Source organism: Camelus dromedarius, chromosome 3, assembly GCF_036321535.1.
Source record: "Camelus dromedarius isolate mCamDro1 chromosome 3, mCamDro1.pat, whole genome shotgun sequence".
Lineage (NCBI taxonomy): Eukaryota > Metazoa > Chordata > Mammalia > Artiodactyla > Camelidae > Camelus > Camelus dromedarius.
The window spans coordinates 53,862,971-53,883,583 of NC_087438.1; the positions used below are offsets into that span (position 1 = coordinate 53,862,971).

General features: G+C 40.5%; 1 protein-coding gene across 2 annotated transcripts in view; it reads left to right on the forward strand.

Moving 5' to 3' along the window:
- The window catches only part of RASGRF2 (Ras protein specific guanine nucleotide releasing factor 2), a 208,538-nt gene that overhangs the window by 57,709 nt on the left and 130,216 nt on the right, over window positions 1-20,613 (forward strand). For both annotated transcript variants that reach the window (XM_031447414.2, XM_031447421.2), the window contains exons 2-4: window positions 272-378; window positions 17,826-17,973; window positions 20,259-20,348. In XM_031447414.2, the coding sequence (XP_031303274.1) occupies window positions 272-378; window positions 17,826-17,973; window positions 20,259-20,348 (345 nt within the window). The remainder of the gene's footprint in view (window positions 1-271; window positions 379-17,825; window positions 17,974-20,258; window positions 20,349-20,613) is intronic.

Here is a 20,613-nt window from a genome sequence, read left to right on the forward strand (position 1 = left end):
TAATTGTGTGTTTGTGTAGGATTTTATCAAATACCTTTTCTGTATCGGAGATACTGTGAGTTGAATCTCATTGAGGGGTGATAAGATGCAACCTGTGGTATCTTCTAGTGCAGAGTCAATGCCAAGTGGACTGGGAGTGTTATTATTACATTTTGAAATATGATTTATGTGATGTGAATGCATTTTGTAAATATATACCCTTTGTAGAAAACTACTGTGTTATGTTGTTGTGCTTGAAAAATAAAACGTAACTTTTTGTTTTTCTTTCCAGTATTACTTTACTGTTCTTTTTGGCCACGAGGGTCAGAAACCACTAGAGCTGCGCTGTGAGGAGGAGCAGGACGGTAAAGAGTGGATGGAGGCCATTCACCAAGCCAGGTATGGATGCAAATCCTCGGTGTGATCCTAGGTTGTCTGGGTGTTGCGTTGGGGGTTCACCATTGGTGGTAGTTTCGGAAGAACTTGCAATTCCAAAATGTGTTTCCTCTTGGTACCGCCTTCTTAGTCCTGTGTGAGATGATTCTTTGTGCTTTCTGTGGATATATATTCTAGCTAAAGATAAAAGGTAATAGATAGAATAAAAATAATGAAAATTATTGAACACAGGAATTGTTCCTACGTGCCAAGCACTGTTCTTAGTGCTTCTCAGTTAAGGAATTTGTTAAATGTATTGATTCACTTATCCTCTCAACAGTCTGTGAGAGGCATATCATAATTACCCCTCTTTTACAGAGAAGGACTCTGAGGCCTGGGAGGTTGGTTTACTTGCCTGAGGTCGCACCGCTAGTGAGTGGCAGAGCTGGGACACGGACCCAGCCGAGCCTGCACTTATAAGCCCTGCCCTGTGCAGCCTGGTTACTGGGAAAGGTGATGCCAGCCTCTCCCTAGGGAAATAGAAGAGTGTGCTTCTGCTTCCTCCTGAGAAATACTAGGGATGTGGAAATGAGCACACTCAACCTAAATGGGAATGAGAAGTCCAAAAGGGATGCAGGTAGACCCCTCTCTTTTATTTTTCATACTCAATTCTGTAGTCCTGTCCATTTTTGGTTCTAATGGCCCCATGCTCGCCTGTCCTGCCCTTAACCCAGGCTCTCCTCACTCCATGTCTCTGCTCAGATCCCTGGTGATTCAGAGCAAAACTCAGGCTGGGACACATGACTTTTTCTTTACTGGACATGACTCCCTACCCCCAGCTTCTCCTAGAAGTCCATTCACCCACTCTCGGACACTCCCCGACAAGTCAGTGCCCACTGGCCCCCTTCTCTGAATGGCTGAAGCGCTTGCCGTACCACATGTGGAATGTTTAACAGTTTGAGACAATTCAGGTTATTTTTTACATACTTCATGTGTTGGATTCTGTTTCCTGAGCTGGATTGATGCTCCTTGAGAGTGAGGAGGAGGATGAGGGCACAGTCATTTCTGAATATGGCACAGTGCTGATTCTGTAGCAGATCATCAGGAAATGTTTTCAGATTGATTATAAAGAGAATAAGGTGTTTGTCAACAGTGAGTTTAGGATGGTTTTTGAACCCTGGAGACTTTTTTCCCTTCTCTGCTCTTCTTTCTTCAGCTACTTTACATTGATTACCTGCTCCCTGGCAGGCAGCATGCTAAGTGCATTACATACTTATCTTTTTTTATTCCTCCTGACTACCCAGTAGAGTATTATTAACTCCATTTTACAAATGAGAAAACAGAGGTTAATGACGATTAAGCAGATTGGCCAAAGTTGTTCAACGGCCGGGCTGGGATGTAAAACCAGATCTCCCTGACTTGGGAACCTTCAACCAGTGTCTCTTGTGCTTCTCTTCATTACTGTCTCTTTTTTTTCTTTAGTCTTTCCCTCTTCTATTACTTCTTCTCTTCCTCTAATTCAAAGATGAAAATGGATTAATGTGAAGTCAGAGCTGAGAGTAGTTTATTTGTGAAAAATTTCAGTTCCTTTTCTTTCCACCCCTCCAAAATGTTTCTCTGAGATGCACAGTGTCGGTGACCAAATACTGCTCTCCAAGGGGGCCTCCGAGGGCAGCTTGCCAACATCGTGATCCAGGCACACTGTTCGGCTGTCTTCGCTCTCGGTGTCTCTACTTGAGGGTGTTGCTCCAGACTTAGGACTAATGCAGACTGACTCACTGTGGAGGAAGATGAGGTCTTCAAAGGTGACAGAAATATCAAGCTGGCAAGGTAGAGCCCTTGGGTCATTTCCAGACACCATCTTTGTGACTATTTCTATTCCTTTCTACCTGGGAGTTAAAATGAAGTAAATAATTTAAAACATGTGTAATTGCTCATCTATTTCATTTCAGAAGAGCCAGACATCACTAGTAGCCTAAATGCCTTTGTAGTTGCCAAGCAAATATTGTGGTGAACCAAATAGAGTATGAATTACTTTAAAAGTGGTAAAATTTCAAGTAAGAGGTGTTTTTGTATACCATGAAAATTTTGCCATATTTATGGAATTAGGTCAGTAACTGTTTGGTGTTGATTGACATACGTTCAATCCAAGGCTTGCATGATCTTGTCAGGAAACCACTGACATAGATTCTAAAACCATAGATTTTAGAAATCACTTTAGTGGCTTAGGTAATCGAATGGTGAAAATTCTCTTCTCTTTTGGCTTTGAATATGTGGTTAATAATTGATCTTTTTTCCTGATGTCCTGACTTTTGGTCCATTAGATTTGCTTTTCCTTTGACTTAAGGTCCAGGACTGGGTTCTTTGATGATTTCCTTTTAATTTGACTGCTTTATACCTGAGTTCTCATCTTTGACTTTTTGCATTGAGATGCTTCTTAAATTTTTATTTTCTAAATCAGGGAAGATAATAACTTTTTTATTGAAGTTTCATTAAGTTGAGTTTTGGGTGTAAACTTGGGTCTGTGAAATTCATCCTAACTTTGTTTAGACATGAGCAGAGCCAGAAGGTTAATGAAGCTGATTCAGAGATAGGATTTGTCAGCCACTTTTGCGTGGCCTTGTGCTAGTTAAACAGCTGGTTGGTTGACTAAACACTTTGCCTTTAGAGGACGGTCTGATGGCATTAATTTGGTCCTGCTGCCTTTTTAATGGACAATGTTCAATAATTGTGGTTTTATTCATCCCTCTTTTTAAGTCTGAGCTTTGGATTACCTGATGACTATTTTAGCCTGAGACTAGTTCTTTTCTGAGCTACAGATCCTTCTGCAGATACTACATAGAAACAGGGACTGCGCAGAATCCTTCTCTTGATCATTGCTCTTTTCCTGAAATGTTTCTCGGTACTGGCCTGGATGTTCTATCTTTGGTACATGAAAATCACATCCTTGAGGCTGGCTTTTGTACCTCAGAGCTAAATCTACTTGCCCCAATTTGCCTTCAGAGGATCTTTAGGTCATTTTCTGGCATGTCAAGTTGCATGTTTTCTTCCTGAGAAAAGACATCTTTGTGGAAATTAACATTTCTCATTTTGAAGCTTTGACCTGGCCCAAGAAGCTTATTTTACAGTTTTGCTTGAAATTGTTCGAAACTACATTTCTCAAAACTGGCACATTTAAAATATCACTTCATCACATATTACTGGCACCAGTTCATGGGAAGCTGCTAGCAAGGCTCAGTCTTGTTTTTGTCTGGATGAGGTAAGGCCAGAATATTTTAATAGTAATGAAGTCTGTGCTGTTCTATAAATGGTTTGCTAGTTGGGTATGGAACCTTGGACATTTCCAATAACCTAATGTTTCTTTGTTCTCGTGGCCATATCTGTCCACCATGGTTGACGTAATTGTAGACGTTAGGACAGTCAAAAACACTGATCCAGTTGGTTGTGGGTCTTTCGGGCTCACTGGCTGAAAAGACGTCCACATCAGTGTTCTCCACGTTTCATCTGCTGGAGCCCTAGTCAAGGGGAGCCTCGGCAATCAGAAGGTAGTCATGGCCTGGAAGAGGAGCCAGATGTACGAGGTACCAAGGCTCTTCCCATTCTGGCCTGAGCATAGGACCTGAAAAACCTGGTCTGTGACAGTTGGGAAGAGAAGTAGGTGGAGGGTGTCGCAGAGTAGGAAGGGGTAGACTTCAAAGGAACTTGTGACCACCTGGATGTGGGCAGTATTAGACCAGGGTGGCATCTCACACATCTCTCAGGTCCCCAGCTTGAATGGTGTCACTTCCTGGGAGGAGAGATGATGAGTGAGAGCAGGGCTGTGGGGTAGAGATGACGAGAGCTGGCAGGAAGGGCTTCTGCAGGAAGTTGGAGGGTGTGATCTCCTGGAAGGGGCAGTTGGGAACCACGCACACTGGTGGCTCTCCCTGCGCCTTGGTATGTGAGGTGTGAGAGAATGAGGGTCAGGGCTGCGTGGAGAATGTTATGCCTGCTGTCCACACCAAGGGGAGTGTGGTTTTTTGCTCACCCTGCAGAGCTCTGGCTTATACTTTCAGTGTTTGAGACGGTCCTACTGCCAGCTTTCCAACTTCTCCAACTGAAACTCAACACCCTACCTCAGTGCTCTTTCCCCCCTTTGCTGTGTGCCTGTGGCAGGTGGCTCTTAGGTTTTCCTCAACAGGGAGGGTATTTGCAAGAGAACAAGGAATTGGGCGTATGCTCCCATCCCATAAAGCTCACGTCGGCTTTAGTTCGGCTTGACATAGCCCTTTCCTTCACCCTGCCAGTTTTGAACTTGATGAGTGGAGAGATTTAATCCTCTCGATAAGATTTTTCAATTAGGCCTGTCTTCTTGTTCACTAAAGAAAGCTCTAATCCAGCCTTTTGGGTCTGCTTTTATCTGTAGTCTTTTTGATTACATGTGCCAGGGGCAGCGTGCTGTTCATAGTCTCTCTCTCCCTCTCTTTCCTTCTCAGTCTCTTCCCCACTTCCCCCAGCGCGCATGCGCGTGCACACACATGCACATCCCCATGGTAACTACACCAAACACAAATGCTTGTAACCTCATTCTCTATACTTGGATAGAGGCTTAATTTAGAGCAAAGTATGTAATATAAAATCTGTCCGACACTAAAGGCCACTGTGTGTATCATATCATCCCCATAAAATCAGCACGTGGTAGAATGTGCAAGGAGCAATCCCTCACAAATCAGAAGAGAGATTACATAGAAAAGCTGAAAATGCTTTATGTATCCCAGCAAAACCACAGGGCTAGAAAATCATAAATGAGCAGTGATGCTATAGCCCAAAGCAATCCCAAGGCCATGTTTTGTATTCTTCTTATAACAGTAAGACTACCCCTGTTAAAAAGTTTGTTTGAGATCCTGTATTTCTTTACTAAGAACATCTGTCAGGCTTTTGCCTCCAGATTTGCCACGATGAAAGAGACTTCAGCATTTTTTTCCTTAGAGTTTGAACAGTGCAACACAAAAGAAAAGGGGTGCTATGTTTGTGGACTGTGAAAGACTGGCTTGGTTGATGGTAGAACTTGTTCTCTATAGGGGAAAGTTAGGCTTGAACTGTCTTTAAACAAAAATTTTTTTTAATGGAAGTGTAGTTGATCTACAGTGTTAAGTTTCGGGTGTACAGCAAAGTGATTCAGTTATACATTTATGTGTGTGTGTGTACATATATATATATATATATATATATTCAGATTCTTTTCCATTATATGTTATTTCAAGATAATGAATATAGTTCCCTGTGCTATACAGTAGGTCCTTGTTTGAACATTCTTATTTTCAGCCCTTTGTTAATACTTTTACCTGTCGGTTATCTTTCCTGGTCCTCACAGAGTTTTTGCTTCAAATACCTGGCTCCTTCCTTCAGCATCTGGCTTACAGTGCAGTGCGACCTGTGTCTTCCCTCACGGAGCAGATGGTTCACATCCTCATATGCACATGGGCTCCCCTGCAGGAGGGGCCCCCCAGGACCATCTCTGATGCAAGGAAGATCTCTACCCTGAGCCTCTTCTCTCCCTCATCCCACTCACCTTGACTTTTTCCTTGCGTTCTTTGATGCTCTTTAGTCTCTCCCTTCTTCAAATAAACCAGAAAAGCCCCTCTTGTGGCCCTGCACCCTCCTCTAGCTGCCGGACTACAGGGAGAAATGGTTTTGTGGTTCTCCCTCTAGTCCCAGCCCCTGCTCCCTTCTCAGCCCTTGGCGATACGTTTCTGTCTCTACCCCATTGAAGCGGCTGTCACCTGAGTCAGCAAGGACTTTCCAAGCTTTTCTTTCCTTATATAACCTCAACTTTCCATTTATATTTAATACTTATTTTTGAATGACTCAAGTAATACATATAAATACACGTCTAAAAAAGAAACTCCAAACAATGCAAAAAGGTGGAGAGTGAAAGTTAGTTTCCATTCATATCCTCCCTCCCTCCCCTGACATTCCCCAAGCTCACTTACAGCCTAAAGGTATTTACTAGTAACAATCTGTTTAGTTTTCCTACGTATTTGCATATGCGTAGATAGATAGATAGATTATATGGTTACATACTCTTTATTTACTACTCACATAATTCTCAACTTCCCTTTTATAATGATTTGGGGAGTTTTGTGATATATTTTTTTGACATCTTTGCATTTGGGTCGCTATGACCCAAATCTTTTCTTGAAATTCTCTCTTACTTCTATGACACCACTCACTCCTGATTCTCCTTCTACTCCTTTGATCATTTTTCTCATCCCCTTTCACTGCCCCTCATGTTCTGTCCTTTTCCTTTATATGTCACTGCTCTGCAGGCCCCTCTTCTCTCCTTACCCGACGTCCAGTCCCCAGGCTTCTGCCGCTTGGGTGGAGCCTCCCTCCCTCTGCCGGGTACTGTGCTGTGTGCACCATGTACTCTTTTCATGTAAAAGTCACAACAGCTTGTGAAGTAGGTGGTGCTCTCCCCGCTGAGTCTGAGGTCTTAGAGGGATGAAATAACCTCCTGAGGGCCACCGATCTAGAGATAGCAGAGCTGGAGTTCAAATGCAGGTCAGGCCTGTGCACTCTCCTGGGTGCTCAGAGTTACCTGATACTCAGTAAGTCCAAAACCAAACTCATTTTTCTCAAACTGGCTTCTTGCCCCCTTCTTCCTTCCTAAGGAACAGTTGCTCACTCAAGACAGCGGGATGTCACCTTGCACCCTCCTCACTGTTCACATCCAGTCAGCTGCACTTGTGGATTTGACCCCTGGAACATCTGGTCTCCAGGGCTCTCCACGTCGACAGCGGTTGCCTGGGCTACTTATTGCTCAGGTGCATCACCTGTCTCTCATCCAAATTTTCCTTCTTCTAATCTATCCTCCACACGATTACCAGAATGCCCTTTCTGAAGAAAACATCTGGTCTGCTGGAAGAACTCCAGGGTTACGTTTAGTTATTTTAGTTATTAAATTCAATTTTCTTCTTATTGTAGAAAAATTTAAACAGGGTAGAGAGAACAGTATAATGGTCTCTCATGTTGCTTTTAAGAAAAAAATTATTTGTTCCTTCAGCTGATATTTACTACCTCCCCACTGAGTTCTGGGGTGCAGTGAGCCAGTCCGAGCAAGGACGGGACCCTCCTGAGCTGAGCTTTGTGATCCTCTCCTGCCACCCCCTCCCCTTGTGCCCTGGGCGCCAGCTGTAGCACCACAGACAGGAATTCTAATGTGCGGGGATGTCCCTTAAGCCTAAGTAACTCCAACTCATCTTTCAGGACTCAGCTCTCAGACGTCTGCACCGGCTTCCCGGATCCTCTTCCTCCCCGTCTAGGAAGGGCTTACCATTCCCTTCTATGAGTCCCCTCTGTAACCTCTTATTTCTCTCAAAGCACCTATGGGATTATTGCATTGATTTGCTTGCCTGCATCTCTCTGTCAGCCTGAATTCCTTCAACATCGGCATGTCCTGCTTGTCTCTTATCCCCTGCTCCTGGCTTAGTGCCAAATTGCTTTTCAGAATTGTGTGTCCAGCTTTACTCCACGAAGGCATGAGAAAGCTGGAATTATTGTTTAAAAATCATTATTATATTGATGAGTGGAAAATGGTATCTTGGTGTAATGAGCATTTCTTTGACTATTGGTGAGATTGACAATTTTTTCTGTTGTTATTGTTAGTCTCTGTTTCCTATATGAATTTTTATTTCGTGTTTGTTTCCCCATTTCTCCTGTTGGTGTTTTTCTTATCAATTTGTGTATGAGCTCTTTGTATGACAAAGATATTATCTGTCTTTTGTATTTGTTGTAAATTCCCCATGTCTTTTTTTTGTCTTGTACTAACATCTGTGGCATTTTTTGACAAGAAGAGTTTCTGAATTATAATGCAGTGAAATTATTGCTTTTGGGGGGAGGTTGTTCTATTGCTCTTTAAGAACATTATTATTTAAAAAATTGAGATATAATTCACATACTATAAAATCCACCATTTTAAAGTGTACAATTTAGTGGTTCTTGGTATATTCACAAAGCTATACAATCTAATTCTAGAACATTCTCAACATCTAAGAAAGAATGTCCATGCCCATGTCCATTAGCAGTTACTCCCTTTTCCCCGATTCCCTCAGCCCTCATCAACCGCTAATCTACTTGCTGTCTCTGGATTTGCCCATTCTGGACACTTCATATAAATGGACTCATGTAAGCCTCATGTGTCTGTCTTCTTTCACTTTGCGTAGTGTTACCAAGTTTCATCCATATTGTAGCATAATCAGTCCTCCATTCCTTTTTACGGATAAATGCTATTCCATTGTATGGATGTACCACATTCTATTTATCCGTTCATCAACTGATAGACATTTGGCTTGTTTCTACTTTTTGCTGTTAGAAACAATGCTGGTATGAATATTTGTGTTCAAGTTTTTGTGTGGGCATATGTTTTCAATTCTCTTGAGTGTATACCCAGGAGTAGAATTATTGAATCATTTGGTAACTCTAAGATTTTTGAGGAACTGCCAGACTGTCTTCCCCATGGCTGTGCCATTTTACACTTCCACGAGCATCGTATGAGGGTTCCAATTTCTCCACAGCCCCACCAACACCTGTTTCCATTGCTGTTTTGCCTACAGTCTTCATAGTGGAAATTAAACATGAGAATTTATAAACCCCTTTAATCCATTTGTGTTTAATGAATATAGTTAGAAATATATTCTTGCTAAAGAATTTTTGATAATAATAAAGAGAATTCTACCAATACCTATTTGTGCATACTTGTAAAGAAGTAAAAGTCTCAGTATTAAGAAAGAATCAATATCAACTGTGATACAAGACATATTCCTCAGTTTTGTAGTCTGGTACTATAAAATGTATTTAACTTTAGAAGCATCCCTTAAAATGTCTTTGTACCAAAATAATAACTTTACCATTATTGACTTTCTGTTATATTTACTTATAACAATATTTTGCTTGTTTTTTATATTTCATTGTGCTTTAAAGATTATTGACAACTTTCCACATGTCCCAAAGTTAGTCAAATGTTGAAGTAGCGAACCACAACTGTGACCTGGAAAGAAGGAGCAGTGTTTCAAACAGGGAACTTTAATCTTTACTCTTTTTGGTCTCTTCTAACAGAGATGCTTGAGTTTTCACTCATTGTAAAGGGGGCAGCTTAGAGGAGATCCTGTGTGTAGAAAGAAAAGAGATTATGAGAGTGAGTTATGCTAGAACCTCACATTAGTGTGATACCTGAAAAATGTTTTGATTAGCCAGTGGTGTGGAGCTATTGATGTAAGAGAATTTGAGAGCCAGAAAAATGAAAGGTAGCAATGTTAAAGTGGCCATGAATGATGCTACGGAGGCCTGGTCGTGCTTGGATCAGGGCACTGCTGCCTGTGCTCAGACAAACATTGCTTACACAGGAACTGCACCACTGTCATCCAGGACTGGATTTTCCCAATTCTCAAAGACACCGTGATATGAGAAATGCTGATTCAAAAGTTTTCTCAATAAAACTGAGCACAATCCTGGAGCCAGTGGGAATTTTTCTTCAGTTACCTGTTACATGACTTTTCAGTTTGGATTTTACTATAGCACTCTCTCTCTGTCTCTCTCTCGCTCTGTGATATGCTAGATATATATATGCTAATTATAATATTATAATTATGTTTATAATTATAATAATATTGTATTTAATATATATTTATAGTTATAATTTATATAGTTTATGTATTATATATAAATTTATATATATTTATATAATATATATTTATATGATATATTTATATTATATTATATAATATATTTATATAACATATAATATTATAATTACCATTTATCTAGCATTTTAGATATGTATTTCTCATTAGCAAATATGTCTTCAATCAAAATAACTAGAATGAAATTCTAACAATTCCTTGCTAAGCTAATATAATTTTTCCCCTTCTATAAAAATAATTAAGGCCTATAATTTTATACTGTGCCTCTTCTTTGGGCTCTTCAAGGATTCTTCTGGAATATTTCCTTCTCTCCTAGATGGAGTAATGGTGGTTTGGTTTTGATTATAAATATTGCATGTGAATATTTTACTCCCATATATGCACCTCAAACTGCCGTCTGTTGGTACTCATCAGATTAGTTTGGCTTTCATCGTGTTGATTTATATGGCTTATTTTTATTATTTCCCTTGGCAGTGAGAAACCATTTTTTCCTGATGGAAGTTAAACTAAGTAACAACAACAACAACAAAAGACAAAATGGAAATAATGAATAGATTAGGCAAAAACTCAAACTTGAGCATTATCTAGTTACTGGAAGATTTAATCAGATAAAACATATGTTGGAAATACAGTAGAATAGAAATAACAATGCTCTGAAAATTCTCACACGTGGAAAATTCTCACAATGCATGCATTTTCAGTTGATTTAACGCAGTCCGGTGTAGACTTTTATTTACTAGTAGGGTATAAAAAGAAAGCGTTGTGATTTAAAGTTGAGAGGATATCCCCATCAGAGTAGTAAACTAGAGACACCCAATGAAATACACTGAATGACTTAAAAATGATGAGAAACGAAAATTATCTTACAAAGAAAATAAACCATACAAAAGAAGTCATATTAGATGACATTTTTCTTTTGGCCATGACTTCATTTGAATGGCTGTTCTGTGCCAGGCTCAGCCTAGGGGCTGGACTAATCTTTAACATCTTTTGCCCGGATTATTGCAAAACCTCCTTCTGGTCTCCCTTCTCGCCTTGTATTCCACTGCTCGCCCCTGCCCTTTCTCATCACAGCAGCCAGTTTGTGATCCTGTTAAAAAGTCGGATCTTGCCGTACTTCTGATCAAAGCTCAGCATCTCATGCAGGGTGAGAAAGCCTGAGACTTTATATTGGTCTACAGGGCCCAACGTGCATCAGAATCCTGTTTCCCTCTTCTCCGTCTCATTTACTCCCTCCAATGCTGGCCGCCTTGCCATTCCCCACACAGGCCAGGCCTGCTCCCACCACAGGGCTTTTGCACTTGCTCTTGCCTCTACCTGGAAGGCTCTTCCCCCAGCCGGCCACACAGCTTCCCCAGCTCGTTACTCTAGTGCCATCTTCTCAGTGAGACCCTCTCACACCCTGGTGAAAGATGTAACCCCATCTCCTCCACGTCCTATCGTACTCCTCCCTTTTTTCCTTTAAGGTAATCATCACCCGGTAACATATTATATATTTTTCTTATTTGTTTTATTGTCTTTTGCTTTGCACTACAGTATAAACACCACAAAGGCACAGATTTTTTTCCCCCTACTTTGTTTACTCATGTATCCAGTACTTTGAACAGTTTCTAGGTACATAACATTCAATAAATATTGAATGAAAGAATGAATGTGGAGTCCCAGGAACATGTAAAGAAGGAAATAAACATTACATAATCCCACCTCACGGAGTAAATAATTGCCATTAGGATTTGTAATGGTGGGGGGGAGGTTCTGCCTAATATTATAGAGATGTTGGAAAATACAAAAAAGCAACAAAAGAAGTAGTTTAAAATTATCTATAATTGCTCCAACCAGAAAAAATTCCTTTTTGTGTTTGGAGTGCCTGTTTTTTTCTTTCTCTCCCCTACTTCCTAATCCCTTATAGCTGTGATAAACGTAGTTTCCTCTCTCTGCATATGAATTTACATGCATATGCATGCAAAATCGTATTTATTTTATTCTCCTGGGGTTTTTGTTGTCATTGTTGTTCATTTATTAGTAGATCTTGGGTATGTTCCTTAAAAATATGATTTTTAATGGCTTGTATGATTCCCTTGTGTAGATGTACTATTACTTGTTTAACCATTTTCTTATTATATACAAGTATATTTAGATCATTTCCATTTTCTTATATTTATTTTAATGTCTGAACATCTTGTTTCTTTGAATATCTTTGTGCAAGTCTATGTTTGTTTTCCTTGGGTGAGATTATTAGAAGTGAAATTACTGTGACCTTTGTAACCTATCTTGATACATGTTGTGACACAGTCTCCTGGATGGCTCACTCCAGGAGTACCCAGTTTACTATATCTTTGTAGGCACTGAATAGTTTTGTTTTCTAAAACTCTTGATAAATTTGCTGAACAATTTTTATTTCTTTGATTAAGTAGGACCTTTTTTCCTATATTTTTTAGTCATTCATGTATTATATTCTATGAAGTCCTTTTGTCTATTTCTTGACTCAGTAATTTTAGGTAGTATTATTGGCTTCCTGCTATAAAAATGAAGAATTTAACATCCTTACAATTCCTCTTCCCTCCCCTCCCTTTGTCCCCCCTATTTTTGTTATTTACTTATTTTTGGCTCTTAAATTCTTTGACTTTATGTCTTAAAATAATATCCTTAAACCTCTGTTAATGTATCAACTTTGGGCAGTATGTATTGAATCTCTGCTGATATCTCTGAAAGATAAATTAAGATAAAGATAAAGTAAAGTAAAGATAAAGAAAGATAAACTAAATTAAAACGTCTAATGTGTTTTTATTGTTCTTTTCTCTACTCTAACCCTGAGGTTTTATTACTTTCATTATTATTTATTCTCTGTTTATAAACTTTTATACATTTACTTTCTGCTCTCTAAATTTAATTAAGCCTGTGTTGATTCTGCAAATTAAAAAACAGTAAGGGGCATTTACATCATGGTTACACGAATATTATGTACCAACTATCGAGGCTGGTCTTCAGTTCCACAGAGAATGAAATGTAGTCACGTGCAATTGAATATTTGCTCCTTGAAGGAGAATCTTCCATGCACTAATTTCTGATTTCTTTCTAGCTTCCTTTACTTCATCAAAAGTTTGTATGCTTGCACTCCATGTCATCTTGTATCTTTATTTTCTGTTTTGTTTAGTTGGAAAACTTCTGCATAATTTTTCTCCTATAGTAAGTGTGGTTGTTAGTAAACTGTCTCTGTCTTGAACTGGCACTTGGTTGATTGGTTGCCTGGTTGTAGAAGTTTAGGTTCAAAATACGTTTCCCTCAGTTCTTTGTTGTGACCTCTAGCATCCTAGATTACTGATGCGAAGTGCATCAGCTTGATACTTGCTTTCTTTAGCTAACCTGTGGTTTCTCTTTGGAAGTTTTTATAATCTTTCTTTATCCTTAGAACTCTGATATTTTGCCAGAGTATGGCAGGGTATGAAATTCTTTTCATTTAGCCTCTCTGGCATTTGGATTATCCTTTCTATTTGAGCTGTACTGTATTCAGTTCAAGGAAACCTTTTTTGATTTCTTAAACTATTTCTTCCCCAGTGCAGTCTCTGTTTTTTCCCTTCTGAAACTCCCATAAGATAATTTTTAGACCTCTTGGATCTGTATTCCATGCTGCTCAATTTTTGTTTCCTATTTCCAGTATGTATTTTTGTTCAGTGTTCTTTATCTCTGCAGCCACGCAGCTTAGTTTGCAGCCATGTCTGGTTTATTGGTTAGCACATTCACTGACCTGTAAAATTTTAATTATCGTTTTTGTTTCCAAGAACTCTTCCTGTTATCTGATTACTTCTTTTCTGTGGCAGCCCCTTTTTGCCTTCTGGCTCTAATATCCTTCCATATCTCCCTGAAGATAATTAATCTCTGTTGCCTGAATTAACCTTGTTTCTCTAGTATCTTTTCTGCTTGTTCATTTGACACTACATTTATTATCTACTGCTGCTTGACAATTTACTCCACAGTGCTTCAAACAATTAACAATAAATTGTCCCCCACAGTGTCTGGGTTCAGGAATCCAGGCACAGTTTAGCTGGGTGCCTCTGCCCTAAGGTCACAAGGCAACCACCAAGGTGTCAGCCAGGTCTGCAGTCTCCTCTGAAGGCTCGGAAGGAGAAGGATCCGCTTCCAAGTTCACTCCCGTGATTGTTGGCTAGATTCATTCCCTACCAATTGTTGGACTGAAGCCTCAGTTCCTCATCAGCTGTTGGCTGGGGGCCTCTCAGTGTCATCTACATGGGCCTCTCCATATAGCAGCTCACAACATGGCACTGACTCCCAGTGCAAACCAGCAAGATAGCAAGAGAAGGCGAGTAAGATGAATCTAGAGTCTCTTTGTAAACTGAGCTTGGAGGTGCCATCCCCTCACTTTTGCTGTATTCTGTCCCTTAGAAGTAAGTCACCTTGCTCCAGCTCACAGTCAAGAGGAAGGGGTTCCATAAGAACATGAATACCAGGAGGCAGGGGTCACTGGGGCCATCTGACATGCTGTCTGCTGCTGTCTTTTGGGGATTGGTTTTCTCAGGTGACCTTTGTTTCTGAATGAAGGACCTCGAGGGTTATTATAGGTGGCTGGCCTGGGTTTATGCTGTGACTGAGTGTAGGGTCTGTGTCACTTGTGTAGGCTTCCTTCTCAGGTATGGGGGCAGACAGCAGGAAGGTTGGCTGGGACTCCGCCATCTGTGGTTCCATCCCCTTTAGGTGTGCATGGATGGAAACTGTGACTTGCTACCAGCTACTAGTATATAGCAAACAAGACAGGATAGTCATCCCCTTGACTAGGTTACAGTACAGGGCAAAAGAAAGATTTTGCAGATGTCCTTATAGTCCTAAATCAGTTGATTCTGAATTAATTAAAAGGGAGATTTTCCTGGGTGGGACCGACTTAATCAAAGAGGGATGGGGGCCTTCCTTGAGGTCAGAGATGCTCTCCTGCTACCTTTCCAGAAGCAAACTGCATGAGTTCCATCACTGCAAGAAAATGACTTCTTCCAACAGCCTGAATGAACTTGGAAGTGAGTTCTTCCCCCTTAAGGCCCCAGAAGAGAATGTATCTTGACTGGCACCTTGATTGCAGCCTTGTGAGACTCTGAGCTGAGAATCTAGCTAAAGTGACCCACAGAAACTATGAGATAATACGTACGTGGTGTGTAAACCACTAAGCTTGTGGTAATTTGTTACACAATAGAAAATTAATAGTGTGTTTCCCTGCGAGTCCTTCTCAGTGCCTTTCCTTTTTTGGTTCTCTCTTGTGTCTGCGGTGGATGTGTGGTGTAGAGCCAAGCTCTGTTCTCTCTGAGTGCAGCTTCCTCATGAGAAGCCTTCCTCAGGAAGGTGGTCCCCTTTCTGCAGAGGGCAGATCTTGGGCTGTGACCTGAGGGCATGTCACTACTGCCATTGGTGCCTTTCATTTCTTTATGCTGGGGGGGATGGGAAGGAACCTAACTTCAGATGTTCTGAAGGCACTTGTTTAGTGGAAGACCCTGATGATCATTCCCTTGTCTACTCCCGTCCTTTGTATTTGTTGATTCTGGCCTTGTTGTGTCTCTGGCCACTCTAGCTGGGAACCATGCTTTTGCAAGGGGTCTGTGTGTGTGGTTTCCTCTGCTCTCATTTTCTTGCCACTCTGATTCAACTTGGTTTTTTCTCTTCGTGGAATTTCATAAAACTTCTGGGCTGTTGATGGCATATTTTCCTGTTTCATAATGCTGTTATGGTTTCATTCTTTAAACAGAAAACAATTTTTCCTAGCATTTCAATGGGACTTTGGATGCGAAGGGAGGCAGATGTCGGTGATGAGTCTGCATGAATTCAGCTACATATCCTGGCCTGGACTTTTTCTTTTTATAAGAGAAAACAAAATATTGTTTTGCTATCTAACATTGATCTAATGTATTTGTAATACATTTGACATATTTCTAATAAAATTGATGAGAAAGGGCAGAGTTTTTATTATGGAACTAATTTTCTCATGCTCTATGGGTAGTCCTCCATTTAAAGTTCTCCAAAGCATATTTCTGTGAAGACTTTCTTTTTGTTCTTTCCCCTCTTCCCACTTCCACTTCCACAGCCTTTCTTTCTACTCTCTTAGGGTAATTTCTTAGAACAAGTGACTTAAAAATATTGCTGACACTATGTTTTTTCCTAACACCAATGACACACATGATGTAAGTGCTGAGAATGTTGAGATAATTGAACTAAAATTGTGATTTTAGAATTGCCTTTAGACTCTTCCAGTTCCAAGGAACATATAGCTATTTCAAACTAGTTTAGGTTAAAAAGAGAATCTATTTGGTGGAAACTGCAATAGTATCTCACTGAACCCAAGGGTAAAATTTTATCATGAGGGTCTGGAACTAGAAACCAGAAAGCTGACTGGAACCCAGGAAGTCATAACCTTTCTGTCTCAGACTTTCTGTCTCTCTTGTCTCTGTTTTTCTGAACATCTGCTTATTCTTTTCTTGCTCAGCAGACTTACTTTGTTTTGGCGTGGGTGTGGCCAAATATGGCTAACCAGCAGTAGTCTCTTGAGTTCCCAAGTTCATACCATCTCAGTTTAAGCAAATAAGTCAGAAGCATAATGCCAGATTCCAAGGAGAAAGAATCCAACTGGTTTAGCTTGGGCCAGTTATCTTTCTAGACTAGTGAAATGTGGTCATGAGAGCAGATTTTGTGCTATAAACATGGCTACCACAGCCCATGTTCCCAAAGAGGAGGTAAGTAGATGGGAGAGTGGGCAGATATCTGAAAACACGTCAGTTGCAACGTTCTTGTTTATATCAAGTGGACTGTTTTTCATTAGGGAGACAGTTTATCTTGTGGCTAAGAACATGGGCTTAGGGTCAGATAGACCTTGATTTGAATCCCAGCCCTGCCACCTGCTAGCTGTGTGACCTCTGTGAGGATCAGATTCTTTCTCTGTACCATTGGGATGATGAAGCCTATCTCTCCAGGTTGCTGGGAGAACAAGAATATATATGGTACGTCCTACACACTCAATAAATAGCAATTATTTATTACTGTTACCAAATCACTTTGGAGAGATTTGGGGAATGGAAGAGCATGCATTTTACGACCTTCAATAGTGCAAGAAGATCTGGAAGCAAAAATCTAGGTGCCACAGAGATCAATCAAAATCTAAGAGAGAATTTTGCGTTTTCCACTCTTGGCCAAAGAAATGGACACAGGCTAGGCTGATGATATTAGGGCCCAAGAATCTGTGCTTATTTTTAGAATGAAATTTTTGCTTCTGTTGGTTTTGGAAGAGAGAAGTCAATGGTCTCATAATCCTAAAGAGAGCCAAGCAGGGCTGGCAGTCACTGGTACAGTCATCATAGTTCTTTCCAGCCAGTGCCTGTTCTAATGCTCCCTGCATTCATTCTGCTTGGTGGCAGATCTGTTCTGATTGGCTAGTGCCTTACCCAGTGAAATATTTTGAACATGTGCCATCAATTCCAAGACTTCAGTTTTTGTTAGAGTAGATCCACTGTTTCCTTTATAAAACAAGAGATTTCCTTTGCACCTTTCTCACTTATATGATAAAGTTGTGGGTGGTAGCCATCATTAAATGAACTCATAGTAAAGTTAATATAAAATGATAATAATTCAACTTCTGTGTAGTTAAAGGATACCAAATATAAGACAAACGTTAATGTTTACATAAAGTAGAGCTAGCTAACCAACTATGTTTATGGCTTCTTTTTTAAATGTAGCGTGTCCTGTTCTATATGAAACTGTAGTAGAACAATGTCTCAATGACTGACTGTGTAATTTTCTCTTAAGTTATGCAGACATTTTGATTGAGAGGGAAGTGTTAATGCAGAAGTACATTCATCTAGTTCAGATCGTAGAGACAGAAAAAATTGCAGCTAACCAACTGCGGCATCAACTTGAAGATCAAGATACAGAAATCGAAAGGCTTAAATCAGAGGTATTTATTTCCCAATTGATAGATTCCTTCTCATTGTTTCACGTTTATTACTGAAGGCTTATTATCAGGGCAAAATTTTAATGCCAAACTTGGTTCCTCTGCCATCAACACGTACATGGCTGGGCTACTAATGTGCATTAGAAAAGAATCAAAGGTCTATGTCAGGATTAGATAAATATGTTACCAAAAAATCAGGATAATGTGATATTTTTAAATTATTTGCGCTCCTGCTGTCCTTCATTTGATCAGATATTTAAGAGTTGACTATAATAAACTGTTTTTGGATTGACTCATAATCATGATAATTGCGAGTCCGTCATAGATTCAGTGAAAGTCCAAATGACACCTAAGGAAGGTCCAAACATGAATTCAGAAAGTCTTTACTTTTTCTGGATGTAAGGGGTCCATCCTTCTCCCCTCTAGAATTTTGAAAAACTCACTTGAATTAAAGTATAAAAAAAAAATGCTATGGTGCATTTTTGCCTGAAATTGGAATTCCTGCCTCCCTCCACTTCCCACCCCACTCTGAACTTCTCAGGTTTTGCACCCCAGACAGTGAGACTGACTCGAGTGAGAGCGGAGGTGGTCGTGGAGCTGGCAGGCGTGGTGGTGGTGGTGAGCCTGGATCCTCCCTCTCTCCAGGGTGCCTCCGTCTGTGCACAGAAACCTGAGTGTATCTCCCCTTGCTGTCCTGTCATTCCTTGTGGGAACTGATCAATAACTGAAGAATTGAAGAGGGAGGTAGACAGTGAGGTTTTTCCACTCCTGACCAGTGATCCATTAGTGTCTTCTTAGCTTCAAAGAACAGAATAGGACAGAATGAAATCTACTACTAACTGTATCCTTGTTGACAGAAACAATTCGGTGTCCTCAGTCTTGGTAACTTTCTTGTTGCTTTTCTGTCATTCAACATTTTCTTTTTCATTTCCACACATCTTCTTCTAAAACACACTCTGTGAATCCAATGAGGGTTTTCACCTCGGGCTGCCTGTGTCCATCGCTTCCAGGGGTCAGAGCATGGGTATAAGCTGATTTCAATTGGGATCTGATTGCCTCTCTGATGATAAGTTGCAGACTGTTCACCATATCATTAGTGTTGTTAACTTCCCGATTCAACCCTGAAATCCAAGATAGTGAAAACAACAACAGAAAACTTAACAGATCTGCATTTTAAAAGACTATATCAGGCCCTGTAATTTAAAACAAAATTATTGTGTTCTTTCTTCGCCACAGTTAGCTAGAGCAGATGATTGTCTGCTAAGTGAAAGAGGTCGGCACTTGCTCAGTGAGAGAGACTCAGCACCAAGCGATGCTCCCCGATATTTATTTGTGTCCTTAACTGTCTTCACTGTGTTCTATTTTAGTCTGACTATATACTGCAGCTAAAAACTGTCAGTAGCAGGTATGTCTTGTGTGGCCACTTGACAGCAGCCATGATTTATTTCCTACTCCTTTTATTTTCCCACTGATTCCCTGCCAGAAAATGGCAAAGGAGTGTATTTGGTGATGGGGACAAAAATGTAAAGACAGGTCAGAGGGAGCAGTTATGATCTCAACTTTTTAAGTGTTTGTTTGTTAGTAAGTCTGAATAGGTCCTTAAGTTTGCAAGAGCCTGCAATTGAGTGACAGTCCAGGGAATTTTATTACTAAGTGTAGTTCAGAGGCGATCTGGTTTTGAGTTGCCCCTTGTAGGTCACAGAACTGAGCTGGGACTATAAAGAGATCCCAGGTTGTTTCAGTTCCTTTTGCCTTTATCTCTTTTCTTGGCTGGCTTGGACCCACCCCAGAGTTCTCAGATTCCCCTTGCAGTTACCATTTTTCCAAGAAGATCTGTGAGTCTGCTGCACTGTGTGTACCTGGAAGGCCACAGGCTGATTATAGGAAGCAGGAGCTTTGAGCTGAATGTTACTGCATTTGGAGACCATGGAACATTATAGGAAGCTGCCATTGGTGAGATGACTGACACGTCACTGAGGTGCTGAGAAGGCCTTGGTCTGGTCATCACTGGCAGCCAAGGCTTAGTTTTGGACTAACATTTCTCTAACCCAAACCACAGTTCACACTTTCCACAGCCATTTCTTCTAAACACATTTGTTAGTAGCACAACGAAACAGACTTGGGGTGAAGTACATGCTTCCCCTGAGTCAGCACCAAAGAAAGATAGGGTGTAAAAAGTGAATGTTTCCTGAGGATCTTATAAGCTACCTTGTAGGCATAAATCCTATGATTTATGGTTATAGTCTAATGTTTCCCAAATCATGAAATGGACCAATTTTGTGTTATAGATTGTCGCTCTTAATAAAACCAAGGAACGAATGAGACCTTACCAAAGCAATCAAGAAGATGAGGATCCAGACATCAAGAAGATTAAAAAGGTAGGGTGCTGGGGGTTTCCAGCTCTGGGGAGCATGGCCACCATTTGTCTTCCTGTAGTGATATCTTTGCTGCCCTGACCCTGAGCTGAGACCACCCTTGGTGTTTCTCTTCTGATGGCTTCCAGACTTGCCCTCAGAGTGATCAGACATGGCTACTTCTTTGAAAAAGTTTCAGCTTGAGATTTCTTTCCAGTTCTGGGAATCCCCTTGTGGATTCTGTGGGAAGGATGCCAAAGCCCAATGTTAATTAAGACAGTAGTGTTCT